General features: G+C 44.4%; 1 protein-coding gene and 1 long non-coding RNA gene across 2 annotated transcripts; one reads left to right on the top strand and one right to left on the bottom strand.

Annotated features, from left to right (window-relative positions):
• Positions 1-98: 98 nt before the first annotated feature.
• obsl1a (obscurin like cytoskeletal adaptor 1a) lies at positions 99-13,831 on the bottom strand. Its single transcript, XM_020104080.2, has 25 exons — positions 13,404-13,831; positions 11,267-12,515; positions 10,112-10,381; positions 9,666-9,926; positions 8,834-9,139; positions 8,363-8,629; positions 8,003-8,278; positions 7,799-7,913; positions 7,275-7,435; positions 6,879-7,151; positions 6,519-6,794; positions 6,141-6,416; positions 5,765-6,040; positions 5,411-5,686; positions 5,052-5,321; positions 4,700-4,966; positions 4,351-4,620; positions 3,987-4,253; positions 3,274-3,540; positions 3,070-3,182; positions 2,796-2,949; positions 2,464-2,625; positions 1,578-1,682; positions 1,205-1,471; positions 99-699 (listed from the first exon to the last, which is right to left on the bottom strand). The coding sequence occupies exons 2-25, from the start codon at positions 12,423-12,425 to the stop codon at positions 422-424; spliced, it is 6,612 nt and encodes a 2,203-aa protein (XP_019959639.2). The 5' UTR covers positions 12,426-12,515; positions 13,404-13,831; the 3' UTR covers positions 99-421.
• LOC109640214 (uncharacterized) lies at positions 1,567-8,984 on the top strand. The gene is made up of 5 exons (XR_011240336.1): positions 1,567-1,717; positions 2,440-2,711; positions 2,849-2,985; positions 7,791-7,963; positions 8,796-8,984. It is a non-coding gene; the product is annotated as an uncharacterized lncRNA (long non-coding RNA).
• Positions 13,832-17,697: the final 3,866 nt, after the last annotated feature.

Raw genomic sequence — 17,697 nt, 5'->3', positions numbered from 1 at the left:
TATATATATCCAGCAGGACTTTATAAAATACTAGAACAACATTCTGTGGTCATCATCAGGAAGTTTGTGGAATATCATGGAGTCATCCTTAGTCAGAAAACATTTTGCTTTATATTTTATTTTGAGGGGTTTTCATCACAATACGAAGAAGTAAGGTCAACTAGGAAAATAAATATCATCTACACTGTAAAAAAAGGAATAACTGGACTGAAGAAACATGCCTCATGTTCAAAATGCTTAGTTCAGTCCCAGTCCAGCTTCAGTGAATATCTCGAATTTGAAATTGGAAAGGAAAGTGCAGGCCATCCAATCACAACAAATGCATTTGAAAAAAGTTCAAGGGGACATAAGCATTTTCCATTTTTGCATAGAGTTCCTTCACTTTCTTTCTGAGTCACTTTCTTTTCTCCTTCTCGTTCCTCTACTCCTCCACGACGCTGAGCGCGGCGCTGCTCTTGGCCTTGCCCATGGTGAACTTGACTGTCCCGCTCATGTCCGCGCTGGTGTTCCTCAGGGTGAGTTTGTGAACCGTCCCGTGGTTTTCCAGCCGGACGCCGGGGCCCGGGTGGAGGGGTGCCCCGTTCAGAGTCCAAATGGGGGGCTTGTTTATGGCCACAGACACCTCGCACTGGAAAGACGCCGGCTCAGGTTCAGTCACCTCCACGTCCTCCAGCTCTTTGACCATCACGAGTGCCTGAGCTGCAGCGGCATGGAGGGAAACAACTGTTAACCATTGTGTGAGGGAACATCGTCAGAAAAGCATTTTATACAAACCATGAACGTAAAGGAGACACTTGATGCTTTGTTTATTTCCTCTCGTGTGTTAAATTGCTTTTTCAAGATGTAAAGTCTGTTAAAGGTTCTACCCTGTAAGATCTTTCCTGACAAGATAGAAACCAGATGTTGAATCCAGCTGTTCCTTTCACAACAGTTCAGATGACTCACATTTGTTCTGGAACTGTTCTCAAACAGAAAAAAGTTTTGGTGGGTCATGCTTGTCTCATCCAATCGTTCTTCATTGCAGATTTTTCTCTTTTGCTTTAAGGGTGTATTTGATTTTAAATTTGAAAGTGAAGGTCGATTATTTTCTTTCTAATGGGTAAATGCAGATGACACCACAGGAGTAGCATGTTATATGTTTTCTCAGCTACTTGCTCTACTTATTTCACATTTGCACATGATCCCTCATCCGGGCCGGTCTCACCTTCCACCATCAGTTTGGCTTCGGACGTGTGCTCCCCGACCTGGATGCTGTAGGTGCCCTCGTCCTCCACGACCACCTGCTGGATCACCAGCTTGTGGTAGCAGCCGTCCGCCACGACCTCCACCCGGCCCCCGGACACCAGCTCCTCCCGGCCCCTGAACCAGGAGACCCCGCAGCGGGGCGACGACAAGGTGCAGTCCAAGATCACGCGATGTTTCTCCAGCGCCGTGCGATCTCGCAGGGGTTTGACGATGGACACCGGAAGTTCTGCAGACACATAACGGGGGCAGACATTTGTTTTTTTGTTTTTTTTAAATTTACATTTGTATTAAATTGCTAACAACTATAATAACATAAATGAAACACATCTTGCCTTCCACTTCAAGATAAGCTGTGGATTCAACGTCTCTGGCTGCGAACCGGATTTCACCCACATCTTCAGCTGTGACGTTGCACATCAACAGGAAGTGTTTGGTCCCTGACGGAGGAAAAATAACAACAGCTCTGTAGAAGGTAAATCAAAGTTTCCTCTTTTGTCTTTTAATTTAATTTGTCACCTTTTAACAAGCTCTTTATCTTTTTTAAGTTTGCCACGAGGCCCCGCAGTCCCCTGTCTGACCACTAGAGGTCCTCCTAGAGATTCGTTTTTTTACTTTTTACTTACAAACTTTATTGGTTTGAACAAAGTGGAACAACAGTGATTATAATCAATAAGAAATCTGTATTTAATTGATCGGTATGAAAACTGTAACAAGATAAATATAATAATTATTTCGTTTCATTTTATTTATTTATTTATTTCACAGGAAGGATGCTCAGTAATCAAGTAGTATAAAAATAGTAGTATATAAATAGTAGCATCTCAGTGTCAAAATTAACAGTTAGATTAACACATAAATTAAGAGCCACAAAACTTCATATAAAACACTTGCACAAAGACAATCTGGACTTGTTTAATATTACTATGTTTTGAAGCTGAAAATGAGTCTGTAAATTATTCCGAAAAACCCTAAAAGCTTTCTTTCCCAGTTCAATCCCACCAATCTCAAAATGTCCATAGAACGAAAACAATAACTTCCATTATTCCAGTTTTAAAGAGAAAATAAAAAGGTTTAGACAAATCTCAGAGACTCCACACTTCTCCCTCACATCATATGCACACACACACACATGTTTCCCAGTCAATTGCAATCTGTGCTAATTTATTGTGGGTATTGTTTCTCGTGTTTTATCAGAATAACAATCAATCAGTTCCTGACCTTCAGTGCGGATCTTGATGGTGCTGGTGGGCCGGATCTTGTGGCTGTCCTTGTACCACTCTCCCGTCACGTCCTCCAGAGAAACCTCGCACATGAAGACGGCATTCTGGTCCTCCTGGATGTAAATATCCTCCAGGTCCTGCACTATTTCCAACTTATGCTCTAAGATTTACATCAGGGATACAGAAAGATGTCAAGAATCATCTCCTTTTAACCACTAGATGGAGCCAGAGCACACTCAGCTACAGGTAAATTACTGGCTTCACAACTCATCATGAACATCAATGTTTTAAAGGGATGTGTGCTGTGGTAATATCTGCTCAGGCAGTTACCATAAACCTCCAGTGAACAGGAAGTATTAATTTCCCCCGTATCACACGTGTAGGTGCCAGAGTCAGCGCAGGAGCACTGCAAGATCTGACAGAACCGCTTCCGACCCATCGGATAGATCCGACAGTTCTTCCCTGGCTTCAGCTCTGCCCCGTTCTGATGCACAGGACAAGAAAGATAAAGATATTCCTTGTGAGTCTCAAACCTTATACTTTTTTTGTACAATCAGCCAAAATATGTCCAAGTGCAATGACAAGATTTGTGGGTTTGTGTTACCTTGAGCCATCGGACTTCAACGTTTGGCCGGGACAATTCACACTCGAGAGTGGCAGGAAATTCCTCCTCCACACGGACATCAGCCAGCGCTCTCATGATAGACACCGGCGTCTCTGTCAATGCGGTCAGTCAACTCAATCATTCAGTGAATCAACAAATGAAGACTTTCCTCAGTCAGTCATGGTTATTTGACTCTGTCCATACCTTTGATTGTGAGCCTGGCAGTGGTGCGCACCCCCTCAGCAGAGAAAGCGATGGTGCCCGTGTCCTCCAGGGTGAGGTTGGACAGGGTGAGGCTGTGGACGAGCCCATTGGTGCTCACGCGCCACTGGTTGTTTGGTTTCACGCGAATGCCGTCCTTCTGCCAAATGCCCTCCACGTCCGTGTGGGAGAGCTCCACCTCGAAGGAGGCGGTCTCTCGTTCAAAGGTCTCTTGGTCAGCTAGGACTTTGCGGATGACGATTTTACGAGCTGGATTGGAAGAGATGAGGAAGAGTAGTGCAGCAAGTGGAGTGTAAATACAGAGTTATATACTGATATCAGGATTTAAGCATAGCAACTGGATTGCAGGGAGAAAAGAAATCTAGAGGATGCATCTGTTTCACATTGAACGAATGCTGTGATTCAAGGACAACAAAGAGTGCTTCAAATATAGACCCGGCTCAGTTTATCACATTACAAAAACAACTCCTACAGTAGCTCCATGGTGTCATTCAGTGCACTATTGTATAACAGCATGGCCCTGTTTAAAAAAACCTTTTCACACATAGAGGTCCTGCTCTTCCTAGTATCTCCTTGTGCGTGACATAGTGTGAATAGCATAATACAACATGTACTGTTCCGCTGCCCAGAACTCAGTCTGTGTCAGATGAGATGTCAGTTACAAAGTGGCCTCAGCTTCTTCTCACTCCACTTACGTTCCACATTGAGCTTGACCTGTGTGCGGTCATGTAGGGTCTCGCAGCGGTAGGTTCCCCGGTCCGACAGATTCAGGTTGCAGATGGTCAGACTGCGTTTGCAGCCGTTCTGGGCGAGCGTGTGTCGAGGACCGGGCTGTATGACCACCCCCTGCCTCATCCACTGAACCTCGCCCGTCTCCAGGCTGATCTCCGTTTCCAAGGTGGCGTCGCCAAGCTCTTCTGCCATGACAGCCTCCATTCTCTTCGTAAACATGACCTGAGCCTCTGAAGATAAAGACGAGAGACAGAGATGATAAGTTATGATGAGCTGCTGATCACTCTCCTAACCATTTTCTCTTTTCTGCTCATTTTATCCTCCTACCCTGAACTTTGAGGCTGGCTTTGCTCAATTGTCCCTCAGCCTCTGCTGAAATCCTTGAACAGTCCAATATCTGGCACTTCTTAATCACCAAGGTGTGGCAAAGGCCATTCTGGGTCGCCTGGAAACGATCGCCCAGTGTTATCGTCTCGTTGTCCATGAGCCACAGCAACTGGACATCCTCTGGGGAAACCACGCACTTGAAAGTGGCATCTTCTCCTTCCAGCACGGTGGTGTTGTGGAGCTCTGTGAGGAACTCCACCACACGAGGCACTGAAGAGATGCAAGAAAGTTCATCAAACTGCTACTATACATAAGAAAAGACGGAAAATTTGAGTCTGGTCATACTCACTCTCTACTCTGAGCGACGCCGTGGTCCGGTCATCTCTGGACTCACAGATGTACTCCCCAGCATCCTCTCTGGTTAATCTATGGATGGTCAAGCTTCGCTCGACGCCGTCCGCCCGAATGGAGAACCTCCTGCTCGGAACCACCTCCACGCCATTCTTTAGCCACTGCACGTCTGCTTTTGGCTTGCACACCTCACAGCGAAGGGTCACCATTCCATCAGCGTGAGCCACGGTGTCCTGCAGTGGCCTCACAAACCTGATTCTCATTTCTGCAACGCAGCAAAATATATATTACTTTTCAATCCACTCGGAAGTGTTCGATGTCCAGTGACAAAAAGAAACTGAAATTTGAACCTTTGACCAGCAGGCTGAAGTTGATCTGATCCGTGTTGACGTCACATGTGTACTCTCCCGCATCAGAGCGCCTCAGAGGCTCAATGGTGAGGGTGCGTTTGTGGCCCTCCACGAGTGCTCGGAAGCGTTCGCCTTCAACAAGCGTCCAGTCTTTCATCCAACGCACTTGAGCACTTTCCTTGGACACGTAACTCGTCAAGGTCACGCTCTCTGCTTCGTAAGACGTCACGACAATGTCATCCTCCTTGTTCACGAACGTTACCGGAGGTTCTTTAACGTAAAAAGAGAAAAGAATATGACGTGACTTATTTAATCTGATTATTCAGGGACGCTTGAGACCCTACACCCTGCGTCTGTACCTTGAATCCTGATGACACTGATCATCTTGTCACCCACGGCGTCGCACACGTACTTTCCAGAATCTGAGGGCTGCACATTTGAGATGATGATTTTCCTCAGAGTCCCGTAGCTCTCGATGTAAGTGCGCGGGTCAGAGGTGAGCAGCTTGTCGTTGCAGTACCACTGGACGGGGGCATTGGCCCGGGACACCTCACAGGCCAGGATCAGATCATCCCCTGCCACCATCTCCTGGAAGTCAGGGTCAATTGAATTTCCGATAATGGCCACTGGAGGCTCTACGAGGAGGAAGACAGGTGATTCAAGTGAGAATTTTTGTTTCTTATCAACAATAAAATCTTCTAAAGGGATTTTACCTTCTACTGTAACCTGGAAGGTGATGTTGTCATCTCCAACATCCAGGAAGTACTCTCCGCAGTCTCTGAGCTCAGCGTTGAGGATGACCAGCGAGCGGAAAGCACCTTCTTCTTCTTCACAGTACCTTTCATCGCCCTCAATCCGACAGTTGTCCTTGTACCATTTGGCGACAGCGTTGGCTCTGGAGAGTTCACACTCCAGCACAATGTCGTCAGAAATCAGGGATTTTAGATTTGTCTTTATCTCTGATTTTCTTAAGATCATCACCGGAGGCTCTGAGGATGCAGAATTAAATAGTGACACTGAATATGTTTGTTTGTTTTTTTTCAAGTTATGTGCTCTGCATCATCTCTGAATTAATCGTTTGCCTCTTACCTGAAACTTTGACGTGGAAATCAATTTCATCATCAACAGCGTTGCAGGTGTATTTTCCAGAATCCTTCGGGGTCGGAGCGTGGATGGTCAGTCGACGGACAAGCCCGTCCTCTGTGATGGTGACGTTATTGCTCTCCTCTATTTCTTTGCCATCCAGCCACCACCTGACGTCTGCATTTGGCCGGGACACGTTGATCTCCATCACAATGGGTTTACCAGCAGAACTCTCCAGTGTGTCAGGTGTGTTCTCGGGACGAGTGAGTGTCACGAGTGACTCTTAATAAAAGAGGAAAGACACATAAATGATACAAATGCTATTGAAATTCTATACATTCTGTTTAATTTGCTATATAATCAACTTTATGTCCTCATTCTTACCTGTAATAGTAACTAGGAACACCACAGAGTCGTCTTCAGTGTCACATATGTACTCCCCTGTGTCCTCCACTGTGGTCATGGGTATAACAAGCCGGCGTTGTGCCCCGTCCACCTCAAGGATCAAGTTAGGGCCCTCGTCTACCTCTAGTCCGTCTCTGTACCACCGGACAGGGGCATCTGACTGCGAGATCTCACAGCTGAGCTCCAGCCTCTCGGGGGCCAAATGGCTCAGTTCCAGCTCTGGTTGAGTTGGTAAGACAATTCGGACGGGCGGCTCTGAACAGGGAGAAAAATAAGAGAAACTTTTTTGACCTTTTAATCTCACAAACGTGAATATCGCAGAAGTGAGTGCAAACAAACCTGTGACAGTAAGCTGAAAGAAAACAGAGTCTCCGTCTGTTTTGCACACGTACTCTCCTCCATCTTCTACTGACCCACAGAGGACGGTCAGCCTCCTGTACGGACCCTCAGAGAGCAGCTGGATGTGGTTGCTCGCCTCCACCTCCTGGCCGTCCTTGAACCACTGCACCTTACCGCCAGAACGGGACAGTTCACACTGCAGGTGGATCTCCTCTGAGATGTAGCTTTCCATCACAACGTCATCCTTAGGTTCCACAATCATCACCGGAGGCTCTGTGAAGCATCTTTAGGTCAGTTCATGTTTGCATTACAGCTAACATTTTAAGTCTCATCTTAATTTCAGGAATGGATCTTTGTTTCAAGCATCTTCTACAGGAGTCAGACATGTCCCAGTACCTCTGACATTGACGGTGAACTCCATGCTCTTGTTTCCTGCCTGGCAGGTGTAGCTGCCAGCGTCTGAGGAGTCTGCAGAGCGGATTATTAACCTCCTCACCGTTCCTTCTGCCTGCAGAGTGATGTTGTCACTGGGCAGGATCTCATGGCCATCCTTATACCTGGGACACAGATTTAACAAAAACCATTGGGTCAAATTACAGACTTCATGGAAACAAATGTAAAGAGTTAATACTGTGATTTAGTCAAATTTTCTAATTTTTTTTTTTCTAATTTCTTCTGACACTTAAGTGCATTATAATGGGTGGATTATGCACAAACAGTAAAAAGCAGCAGAGCCACAAATGAACCAAAACACGTTAAACTCAGATTTGAACCAAATCAGTGTTTGATGAATAAGGAATTCATATTTTGATCCCTGTGATGTCATTTGTGTAAAGCCTCTGAATGCAAACATAAAAAAACAGAATCATTCAAAGCTATATTTGAAATATTTCTTCGCCATGTCTCTTGCAGCACTTTACCACTTGACATCTGCATCCTCCCTGGAGACGTGGCAGAGCAGCACCACAGGGTCCAGCTCCATGCTGCTCTTATGGAGCTCCTCCTGTGGGACCGGACCAAACTCTACAGGAGGACCTGGACAGACAGGAGCAGCGAGGGAAGGACGTCAACAGCTGAAACCTGAGGTACTAGAAGTGTCAACTTGTTATTCCAGTGTCTTTTACCTGCAACGTCCACATTGAATTTGATGACGTCCCCTGAAGTCTCACATGTGTAAACTCCAGAGTGACACGCGTCAGCCGATTGGATCACAACCCTTCTCATGTTCCCATCTGATTGGATGGTGAGGCTGTCGGTCGCCTGGAGCTCCTCGCCATCTTTAAACCAGGATACCTTCGCAAAGGGGTGGGAGACCTCACAGTAGAGAACAATAGCGTCACCTGTCTCTACTGTCTTACTGCTGTCTGATTCTGACAGAGGGGTGAATTTGATCACAGCAGCTGCAAAGAAGTGAAAATATACATTAAACATACTCAAAATCATTATTCCACTATTTGGCAAGATGAACAGATTTTAACACGTACGTTTAACATTAAGCACAGCTGAATCGCGGACTCCGTTGGCTATGAACGTGACCTCTGCTGTGTCCTCTGTCGTGTGAGTGTCATGGATAACCAACGAGTGCTGTGTTTGGGACTGTTGTATCGAGTACCGTCCGCCGTGCTGCAGTTGGGCGCTGTTCAGAAACCAGGTTCCAACCATGGAGGCAGACAGTTCGATGGAGAAGCGAGCGTCTTCTCCCTCTACAACCTCACAGCTCTGGAGGTGACTGTGAATTTTGGGCCCAGGCACTAAGGAAAATGGAAAAAGAGGAAACGGAAAAAGTTGATAAGAATTATGTGGTTTTTTTTTCCCTTTCCTGTGCTTTGTCAAAGAAACAAAAACATGGAAATACTATGAGCCAATAAGTTCCACTCAGTGATACTGTGCATTGATCAGGCTCTTTATGCTCTTCAGGTTAACATCAACACACACAATAACGCATGCTCCCTCACCCAGATGGACGACTTTGGGAAACTCCACGTGACCACTCCGCCCGTACTTGTTAATGCAACAGACGCGGAAGCGGTAGTCGCCCTCACACGGCACGCTGTCACCGGCGACCTCAGCTGAGGTGGCGCTCTCCGAGGTGAAGCACTTCTGCCACTCCTGGGAGCCCACCTCTTGTCTCTCCAGCACGAAGATGGAGCGGGTGGACGTCTGGCTGTTGGGGGAAGGAACCCAGGAGAGAAGGGCGCTGTTGGGTCGATCTACATCCATCTTGACGCTCCCAGGGCCGATAGGAGGACAGTGTCTGGAGGCTAAAGGACAGAGAGGAGGATGATGACAGGCCATGAGGGAATCTCTTTAAGTCTAGCTTCAGATTTTAAGAACTAAAGTTCATAATCTAGACGTTCAAAAAGTGAAACCAAGTCTTTGAGATCTTGATGAAAAAATCTGGCATATTTTAGGTGATTGATATCCATGAGTGTGACTTGATTGAATGTCAGAGAAAGTTTGGGCGTTAGATTTACTGTGTTTCATTCTAGTTTTGGTTTCTTTTACACATCAGGTCTCAAAACTGGATAAAAAATTGACCCCAAAGGTCAGCAGGCTAAATACCATCCTTCTAACTTTGTTTTGTAAATTCAAAAATTTACCAAGAGTCATTGGCAAGGACCAGTCGACTAAAAGTCACATAGGATATCACTCTTTTTCTATTTCTGTAAGTTCTACAGCTGTAAAATGCAGTATGGCAATTCTAGCTGTCTACGAGAATGAAATGAAAACAATATTTGATGAACCAGAAAACCATGAGGCAAAGGAATTGTTGTTTCCTACAAGTACCTTTGACTTTGAGGCGTGACGATGTCTTGGATCTCCCTGTGACAAACGTCACCACCCCTGAGTCATGGTGGGCCACGTTGACGAAGACCAGAATGTGCGTTTTGCCGAAAGTCTTGAGGATCGTCTGGTGTGTCTCATGCAGCTTCAGGCCGTCTTTGAACCAGTGGACCTCCAACTCGTCGTCCTCCACCTCCACGCAGAACGCTGCATTCTCGCCCTCGAGGACCTCCATCTTCCGAGGAAGTTTACGAACAATAGTACCTGTGAGCAGACAAAATTTAATTTATTTTATTTCATTTCCTCTCCACTGTAGATGCACATGTTTACATCAAACTGACACTTTTTTCTCTTACTAATTATTATGAGTATAGTGTAAAAGCATTGCACATAATAATTTACTTTTTACTCATACTAAATACTGTATTTCTACACTGGGCTCATCGTACCTTTAACTGACAGCTCTGCGATGCTCTTTGCTCCATCAGGCCTCTCACACAGATACACGCCGTCATCATCTGTCCCGATGTCATGGATGGTGAGTCTTCTTCTGGTTCCTTTCTGCTCCATCCCGTATTTACTGCTGGGCATCAGCCTCTGGTCCTCCAGGTACCAGGCGGCAGGGAGCGACTCGTCGGGCATCTCGCACTCCAGCACGGCAACGTCCCGCTCCCTCACCTCCACGTCTTTTAATGAACGCCTGAAGCGAACAGCGTGGCCTGGAGAACAAGGGAAAACGGTAATGATGGAAGATTTTGTATTTTTTGATACACAACAAACTACAACTTAAATACAAAGCATTTTAATATAAAGGGTCTATTCCAGGGTAAAGAAAACAAAAATTTGTACAATTTAGATGAAACGCTGGTGAAAACCTCACTTGGATTATTTTATTTCTGCCAATAGATCCCTTTCATCTAAATCTTACACACTGGATCTTTAACGATAGTAGTTAATAGCTCATTTCTAGCTAGATGTCCAAACTCGTAATTTAAAATAACAGTTTTCTATCAAGCTAATTACATTGTTTTGATATTTATGTATTAAATGAGATAAATCATCTGTAATTTTGACGTATAACTATTCCCATTTATTTCAACTTCCTCAGTTTGCTTGCGTTTCTCATGTCTCTGCTTAACAATTACAAAGCGATTCTCAGTTGCTGTAACGCCACCCTGTATTATCCGTATATTAAAGACTGACACGTTGACCCTAAGCTTGTGATAGAGGCAGCTGGCACAGTGCGATGTGTGACCCTGAGAATTATCTGCCCATTACGAAGGGATCAGGACAAAATGATTAACTACTTAAAGGGGCGATGCCGTATATTTCAACAATGCAGGGGAAGCAATCATCCAAACAAAAGCGTGAGTGACACATGACGCTTCTTTATAACCATTGGTTATTATTGTAAAAGGTTTACGAGTGACGCTGGTGCAGAATCTCTTGAAATATGTTGTGTTACTTGGTCTTGTGCATCGGTTTTCCATCCATCCACCAATCTGTTTGTATTGTGGACGCTGATATAATCCATTTTAACAATAAAGTAACATTCAGACATCCGGCATTAAAAGCAGGTTTGTGCTTGTCGAAGTCTCTCTTACCTTTGACAGACAGGTGAACAGCACTGAGGGTGTTTCCCAGAGCGTTCGATGCTGCACAGATGTAAAGCCCTGTGTCCTGCTCTTTGCAGTACAGGACCTTCAGCGTGTAGTACCCCTCCCTGTCCTCAAATATCAGGTGACGCCTCCCGGGCTCAAGGGGAACCCCGTTTTTCTTCCAGAGGATCTCGGGTTTCGGCTTCCCAGTCACGAAGCACCGGAATTTGGCGTGTTTCCCCTCGGCCACTGCGAACTTCTTGACTGCAGACGGGTTGACGGGGGCCTCCTCTTTGAGCCTAGACAAGCTGAGTCGCCCACCTCTGTGCTTTGGCGACCACTGGCTGTTAGTGTGACCACTTGAGGACTTTTTGCTCTCCTCCCGCTCCGGTACGGGCTCCACAAGGAGGACGGCACCGGCCAAGGCCTCGCCGTGGCAGTTGATGGCCTTGCAGGTGTAAACGCCTTTGTCTGGCATGCGCGTCCTGTAGATCTTGAGCTGGAACCAGCCACCGTCCTGGTTGCTCACGCTGAAGTGTGAACTTTCGAAGATGTCGTGCAGCTTCTTCCCATCTTTCTCCCACGTCACCTCTGGTACGGGAGTGCCCCAGATTTTGCAAGAGAAGGCAGCATCTTCTCCTCTGTCCACGCGCAGAGAGAGGGGCTTGATGAGGAATCGAGGCTTATCATCAGATATTAAATCAGCTTCTTCTCGCTTTTCACTAAACTTTCCATTACACTTATGTTCTCCATTTATCTCAGCTCCATTTTCTGCCCTGTGTTCACCATTTTGCACTTCACAGTAGCCATTCAGGTGTCCTCCATTGACCTCTAGCTGCCTCTGCCCTCCTTCCTGCTGCTGTGCCTCTCCTTCCACTTTGAGGGAAGCTGCTGCGTACGTTTCACCTATGCTATTTCTAGCCTTGCATATGTACTGGCCAGCATCCTGCTGGGTCACTCCAGTAATGGTCAGCAGGTAAGCTTTTCCCTCTTCTGCGAGCTTGTAGCGTCCCTCAGACAAGATCTGGACATTTTTACGCTCCCAGATCACGTCAGGACGAGGGTCTCCTCCGATCTGGCACCTCAGCGTGGTATCCGTGCCACACTGTGCGACCACAGGGCGTGGGTAGCCCAAAACACGAGGAGCACCTCCAAAAATATCCATGATAATATCTCCTTGTTTCTGGTGTGAGTACAGAAGTGTATTTTGTGATGGGGTTTCCGGGGAAAGATCAGCTTGTCCGTGATGAAGCAGCTGCGAGAAAGAGAAAATCTGTGTTTCAGAGAGAAATATGAAACTTTTGTGGATCTTTTAGATGGCAAAACACTTTCAACATTTTTCCTTCATCTTTTTGGTTTACACACATTTTACATTTATGTTTACAACTGACCCAAACCTGAAGAAATCAAATAAATATCTGGACTGTGCTTTATATTTAATCATTTCACGATCGGGAATGTGGCTAATATGATTCAATTCGAGGAAGACTGGCCTGAAACGTTCCAGCTTTTGAAAATACTCAGTGTAGTGAGCAAAGCTAAACCGACGTAAACATCTTTAGCTGTTTAGTAAAGTGAGTTTTGAGCAAATGCAAACCACTCGGTTGTCTCACAGCTGGTGCTGTAAGTCATTGAAGAGTGTATTTATAAAGTAGTCTGTCCAAAAAAAGACACCGGAGTCCATGTGTCCCACAGCACACAAACTGCAGTGACACATCTGAACTCACAAACTGAATCCTTCCCATTGGATTCTCCTTTTTCCCGTTTCTGTGTATTGTTGTCGTGATGTCTTCAAGTTTAGCAACAACCCATTTGTTATTCGGAGTCAAACTCCTCTGACACTTATTACAGTCCATGATTCGAGCAGCTCATGTTATGCGTTGCTGTTGTCCCTTCTGTATGACGCACCAGGCTTTTGCATCTGATGTGCATCCTCTTGCAAAGTCATGTGCTCATGTGTGGTTCATAAAAATAGCTCTCTGTGTAGCATATGAGGTATTTCTTACGTCTCATCATCAGCAAAGACATGGAACTGACTCTTTAAGCGGTTTGCCTGAATGTCTGAGGCAGTGTGATATGTACGGTGAGGAAATAAACATAATGCAGCTTTTAAGAACTGATTTCACTGATTTAAGGAACTTACCGCTGCTGTGGGTCAGCCTCCTTAAATCATAGTGTCTCTATTGTGGTGTTTACTTCAAAATAAAGTCCTGAGAACGTTCAGGCAGGCTTCACTTAAGTCATGTGACCTTTGGCTCTTCTTGGAATTATTCTTTGACCCGTTGAAATAGTGGATATTGGCTGAAGCTCTTGTTCTAGTCTCTCAAGTTTGGTTTGTTGTATGTGGACACAGCTCCTGGTCACTCCGAGTCAAAGCGAGGGAGGAAATTTAGATCTTCCATTCACAATCCCAGGTCCATAGTCACAGGTATCACGTCTTTGTGGTGTCCGGTCCGTGTGGCGCTCGGGTGCCGGTGGCAGGGAGGGAAATGACCACAGTCCTTCAGTCAAGTGCTTGGATTATGCGTCAGCTCTGACACTGTCATTGTCCCAACAGCTAAAGAGTGAGAGGGAGTCGGAATGGGGGGCGGGTGGCGTTAAATGCTTTCACAGCTGCTGCCACTGCAAGCCACCACCTAAAAATACCCAGCAGCTTCGATGACAGTGAGCCAGATAAAGTTAGGCTGTCCATTCACAGGCGGAGGTTCACTAAAGATAGACGGGGAGGCCGCGATGGATCCCACAGCTCAATAGATATCCCGAGTTAATCCTCAGGAGAGAAAGGACGGCCCACCTGCTGGAGCTCCTTCAGTCATGAGTCACGTTGACCCAAGAATAGGGTCAAACCGGTGTCACATCAGAATTAGAAAATGATTTATCTTCAGGACTGAACTGAAAACAATATATTCAACTGCTGTTTGAAAATGTTTAGTGGCAACTAGGTATGCACAGGGTTTCCAAGGGGCTTCAAAGATTTAATAATTTGATAAATAGGTGAAAATATTTCATACAAGGTCTTGAATACATTAAGGTACATCTTTCATAACTTTCATTTAACGCTGCTTCCACCGCACTTTAAAATTAGTTTTATTTTATAATAACAAGGAAGTGTAACTTATTCAAATTTCTTATTATTCCCTCCTCATTAGGTTCTTAAAAAGCTCTTGATACTCTTACATTTTACTTGGTCTTCAATTTCCAAAATGACAAAATGTCAATTGGCCCTTTCTAAGACTGATTTAAACTTATTAGAGAAACTGTGACATGTGGCCACAAGTACTTTCTTTAGTCAAAAGCTTTGAGAACCACATTGTCCTGAGTCCTTGGCTAGTTTGCCTTTACAGACCCCATTAACTTAGAGTTTTCCTTCCCTTACATAGTATATTAACATATTGGACCCACAGAGACACAAACCTCATGCCGCCATGATTGCAGACACTTAAAAAGTACTTTGTCCAGGGGACCTAAGGACTTAAGATCCACCACAGTTATTCCATAAAAAAGTAATTTGAATCAGTCTTCTTCCACAAATTATCATCACAAGACTTTAAGTACCGTAAACTAGCAACTGCATGACATAAAGTAAAACTGTAAGTATTTGTAACTACCTTTTATAACTTTTCAAACCAATGTGCGAGAAAATACAAAGACAAATAAGGACGTTTTTATTCAGTTATTAATGCAAATAAGAATTCTAATCATATCGGTGTATGGCTGTACTAGTGCATTGACATACAATGATAAAGCAAACGCGTCTGTCTCAGGATAAGCTGAGACTCAGGTATGTATGGGACACTGATAAGATAAAGATTGCCCAAGTGTCAAGAGTGTTTTAACCCATTATTATCTGGTAAGTGGAATCTTCACTCCCAGGAAACAGTTCATTAACATGGAGCTGCATGATTTAACTGATTATAGATTAAGTCTATATTACTCTGTGGATGATGCAGGACTCCTTGGACTCTGTCTGAGTTTAGGCATTTAACTGTTCCCTCTCGATTTGAATCCGGTGTTGACACTTGTTTCCTGCATTCTCAGACAACTGCTCCTCTCGGCTATCTCCTCAAGTGGAGTGTTTCGGTCAGCAAGCGCCACTGATACACGCTTGCAAACTGTCGTCATGCTGTAGATATTTGACCTTCAGTGCGGGTCACATATCCTCGATCCCTACTGTGGACTGCTGCTGACTTAATTCGTTTGGCACACCATCTCAAGCATACCTAGATAGACTCTAAAACGTCCGAGGAGAAAGGAACATTCGAGTCATCTTTTAAGACAAACAAATCATGTCTGCGAAAGATGATTTACTGTCGGTCAACAATTTGCCAAATGCATAACAAAGGCATTTGGAGGACTCACACCGTGGTCGTGGCGCCATTTAAGGCTGCTGGTACCTCTGGCATTCTCATCCTCGCAGGCATCCCTGCAGCTGTTACAATGAGTGCACCAGGAATAATCAAAAGCACAGTGCCGCTCTTTGTACACAGACTGGGTTTCAATATCAAAAGCTAAGTGGACAACCTGGAAATTATGGAAGGGTTTGTTCTTTTGTTTGATCAGTGTCTCTTCACTTCTCTTGACCAAACCACTTGCTTTGTAGATCAAGCCTCATACACTTTGCTGAACACCGTAAACAGATCCCTGGTTCATTAATCTAAGGATAGAGAAAATATGCCTGGATCTAAACATGATTATTCTGCTATAACAGCTTTAAAAAAAAAAAGTGTTTGCAGAGGGGTTCACGTTGAGCAGCCAGTCCGGTGAATCTCTCATGTCAAGGCTGTGATTTTTACATCAGCTGAACTTACAGAACCCATATTTATCTGACATCATCTCACCAGCTTTGTGGAGGTGTCGGGATCGCCATCAGCATATATCTTTGAGCTAAAAAGTTATTTGCTGTATCTTTTATCCATGTGGTGGCCATCTTGGTGAGATTCAGGTGAAAAATGGGAGAAATGTCCCTTTTATATTGCAGTTAAATATATCTATATCTACTACATATATGTAGCAGGTAAGAACTGGATAGTGGAGTTTTGAAGTCCAAAATGTACAACAACATGACTCTTCATGCTGTGTTTTTAAGGATAAAAATAAATTAGGCAAAAATACCCAGAATATGTCTTTAAAGGTACAGTGTGTAGATATCTAGTGTTGAAACTGCATGTTGCAGCTGAACACCCCTCACCTCACCCTCTCCTTCCAAACATGAAAAATAACCTGTTAGCTTCAGTTGTCATAGAAACTCAAAAGGTGTTTAGTTTGTTCAGTCTGGACTAATGTAAAAAACACAGCGGCCTCCGTAGAGAGGCCCTTGATGTAAATATAAAGTATTTGAATATAAAGGGCCTTTTCTGGGGTAAAGAAAACTACAATTCATACAATTTAGATGAAATGAACTAGTGAAAACATCATGAGGATTATTCTACATTAAATTACTGCCAATAGATCCCTTTCACCTAAATCTTACACACTGGACCTTTAAAGAATTCATTTATTCTAATAGACATTTGAATTAGAAATCAAAACGTTCAGTGCTTAGAGTGAAGGCACTGAATTTAAAGAACTGACAGAAGCCCAGTGCAGGTGTGTATGTCTAACTGGCTTTCATGATATTGTCCAATAGGTGGTGCTAGAGATTTATTTTTATTCCGGGGTCTCATTGGACTTGATATAAAATTCAAGTAAAGGTAAACTTTGTTGAGTAAAAACAATGAATAGATCAACAAGGTTAGTTCTTTAAGCCACGTGACTCTGACCTCCCTGAGGTCATTTTTACCTTGTGCTTTCTCTTTGAAAGTATCTGATCTGACCGGATTTAGATTTTCATCTTTTATTTTAGTCCATTTAGTGTAAAAAATCTTTTGCTGGGTCTAATTTGTTTCAAGTGTCCAATGATCAAGTCAGAAAAATAATCATTTCCCCAGCATTGCACTTCTGTGACCCTTTGTTCTTAAAGAAGACGCATCACTGAATTCAAACTTTATTGAACTGAAAGCTTCAATAGCATTGGTCACTGAGATCTAATTAAGAGAGAAAGTCTGGCTTTACTATTTTAGATTGGTAATTTATTGAGTCGCTCTGGTCCCAGAATGAGATGTGTTCGACCCCAGAGACCAGAAAAAGCGTGTCGCAGCGCACGTACACACTCGTGGTCATGAACCACATCCCTCCATCCTAAACTTGATCTGTGCCCCGAAAGAGAATATACAGAGGATGAAAAACTGGGGTGATGTGGTGGAGAGAGAGATGCGCGGGGGGAGAGGAAAAAGAAGGTATCAACATTTTTGTCAGCTGACCTCTGACACTTCAACTCCTCCTCTCTCTCCCTGCAACCTGTGAGCATGCTGCGAGCAACAACAAAGGATTCTGGGAAGGACAGGAGGAGGGCTTAAATGTTTAATATAAACAACATCTGTGTGTGAGTCAGATAGAGG

Source organism: Paralichthys olivaceus, chromosome 24, assembly GCF_024713975.1.
Source record: "Paralichthys olivaceus isolate ysfri-2021 chromosome 24, ASM2471397v2, whole genome shotgun sequence".
NCBI lineage: Eukaryota > Metazoa > Chordata > Actinopteri > Pleuronectiformes > Paralichthyidae > Paralichthys > Paralichthys olivaceus.
Note: the sequence above shows the minus strand (reverse complement) of the source record. Positions and strands in the feature narration are given on the sequence as shown.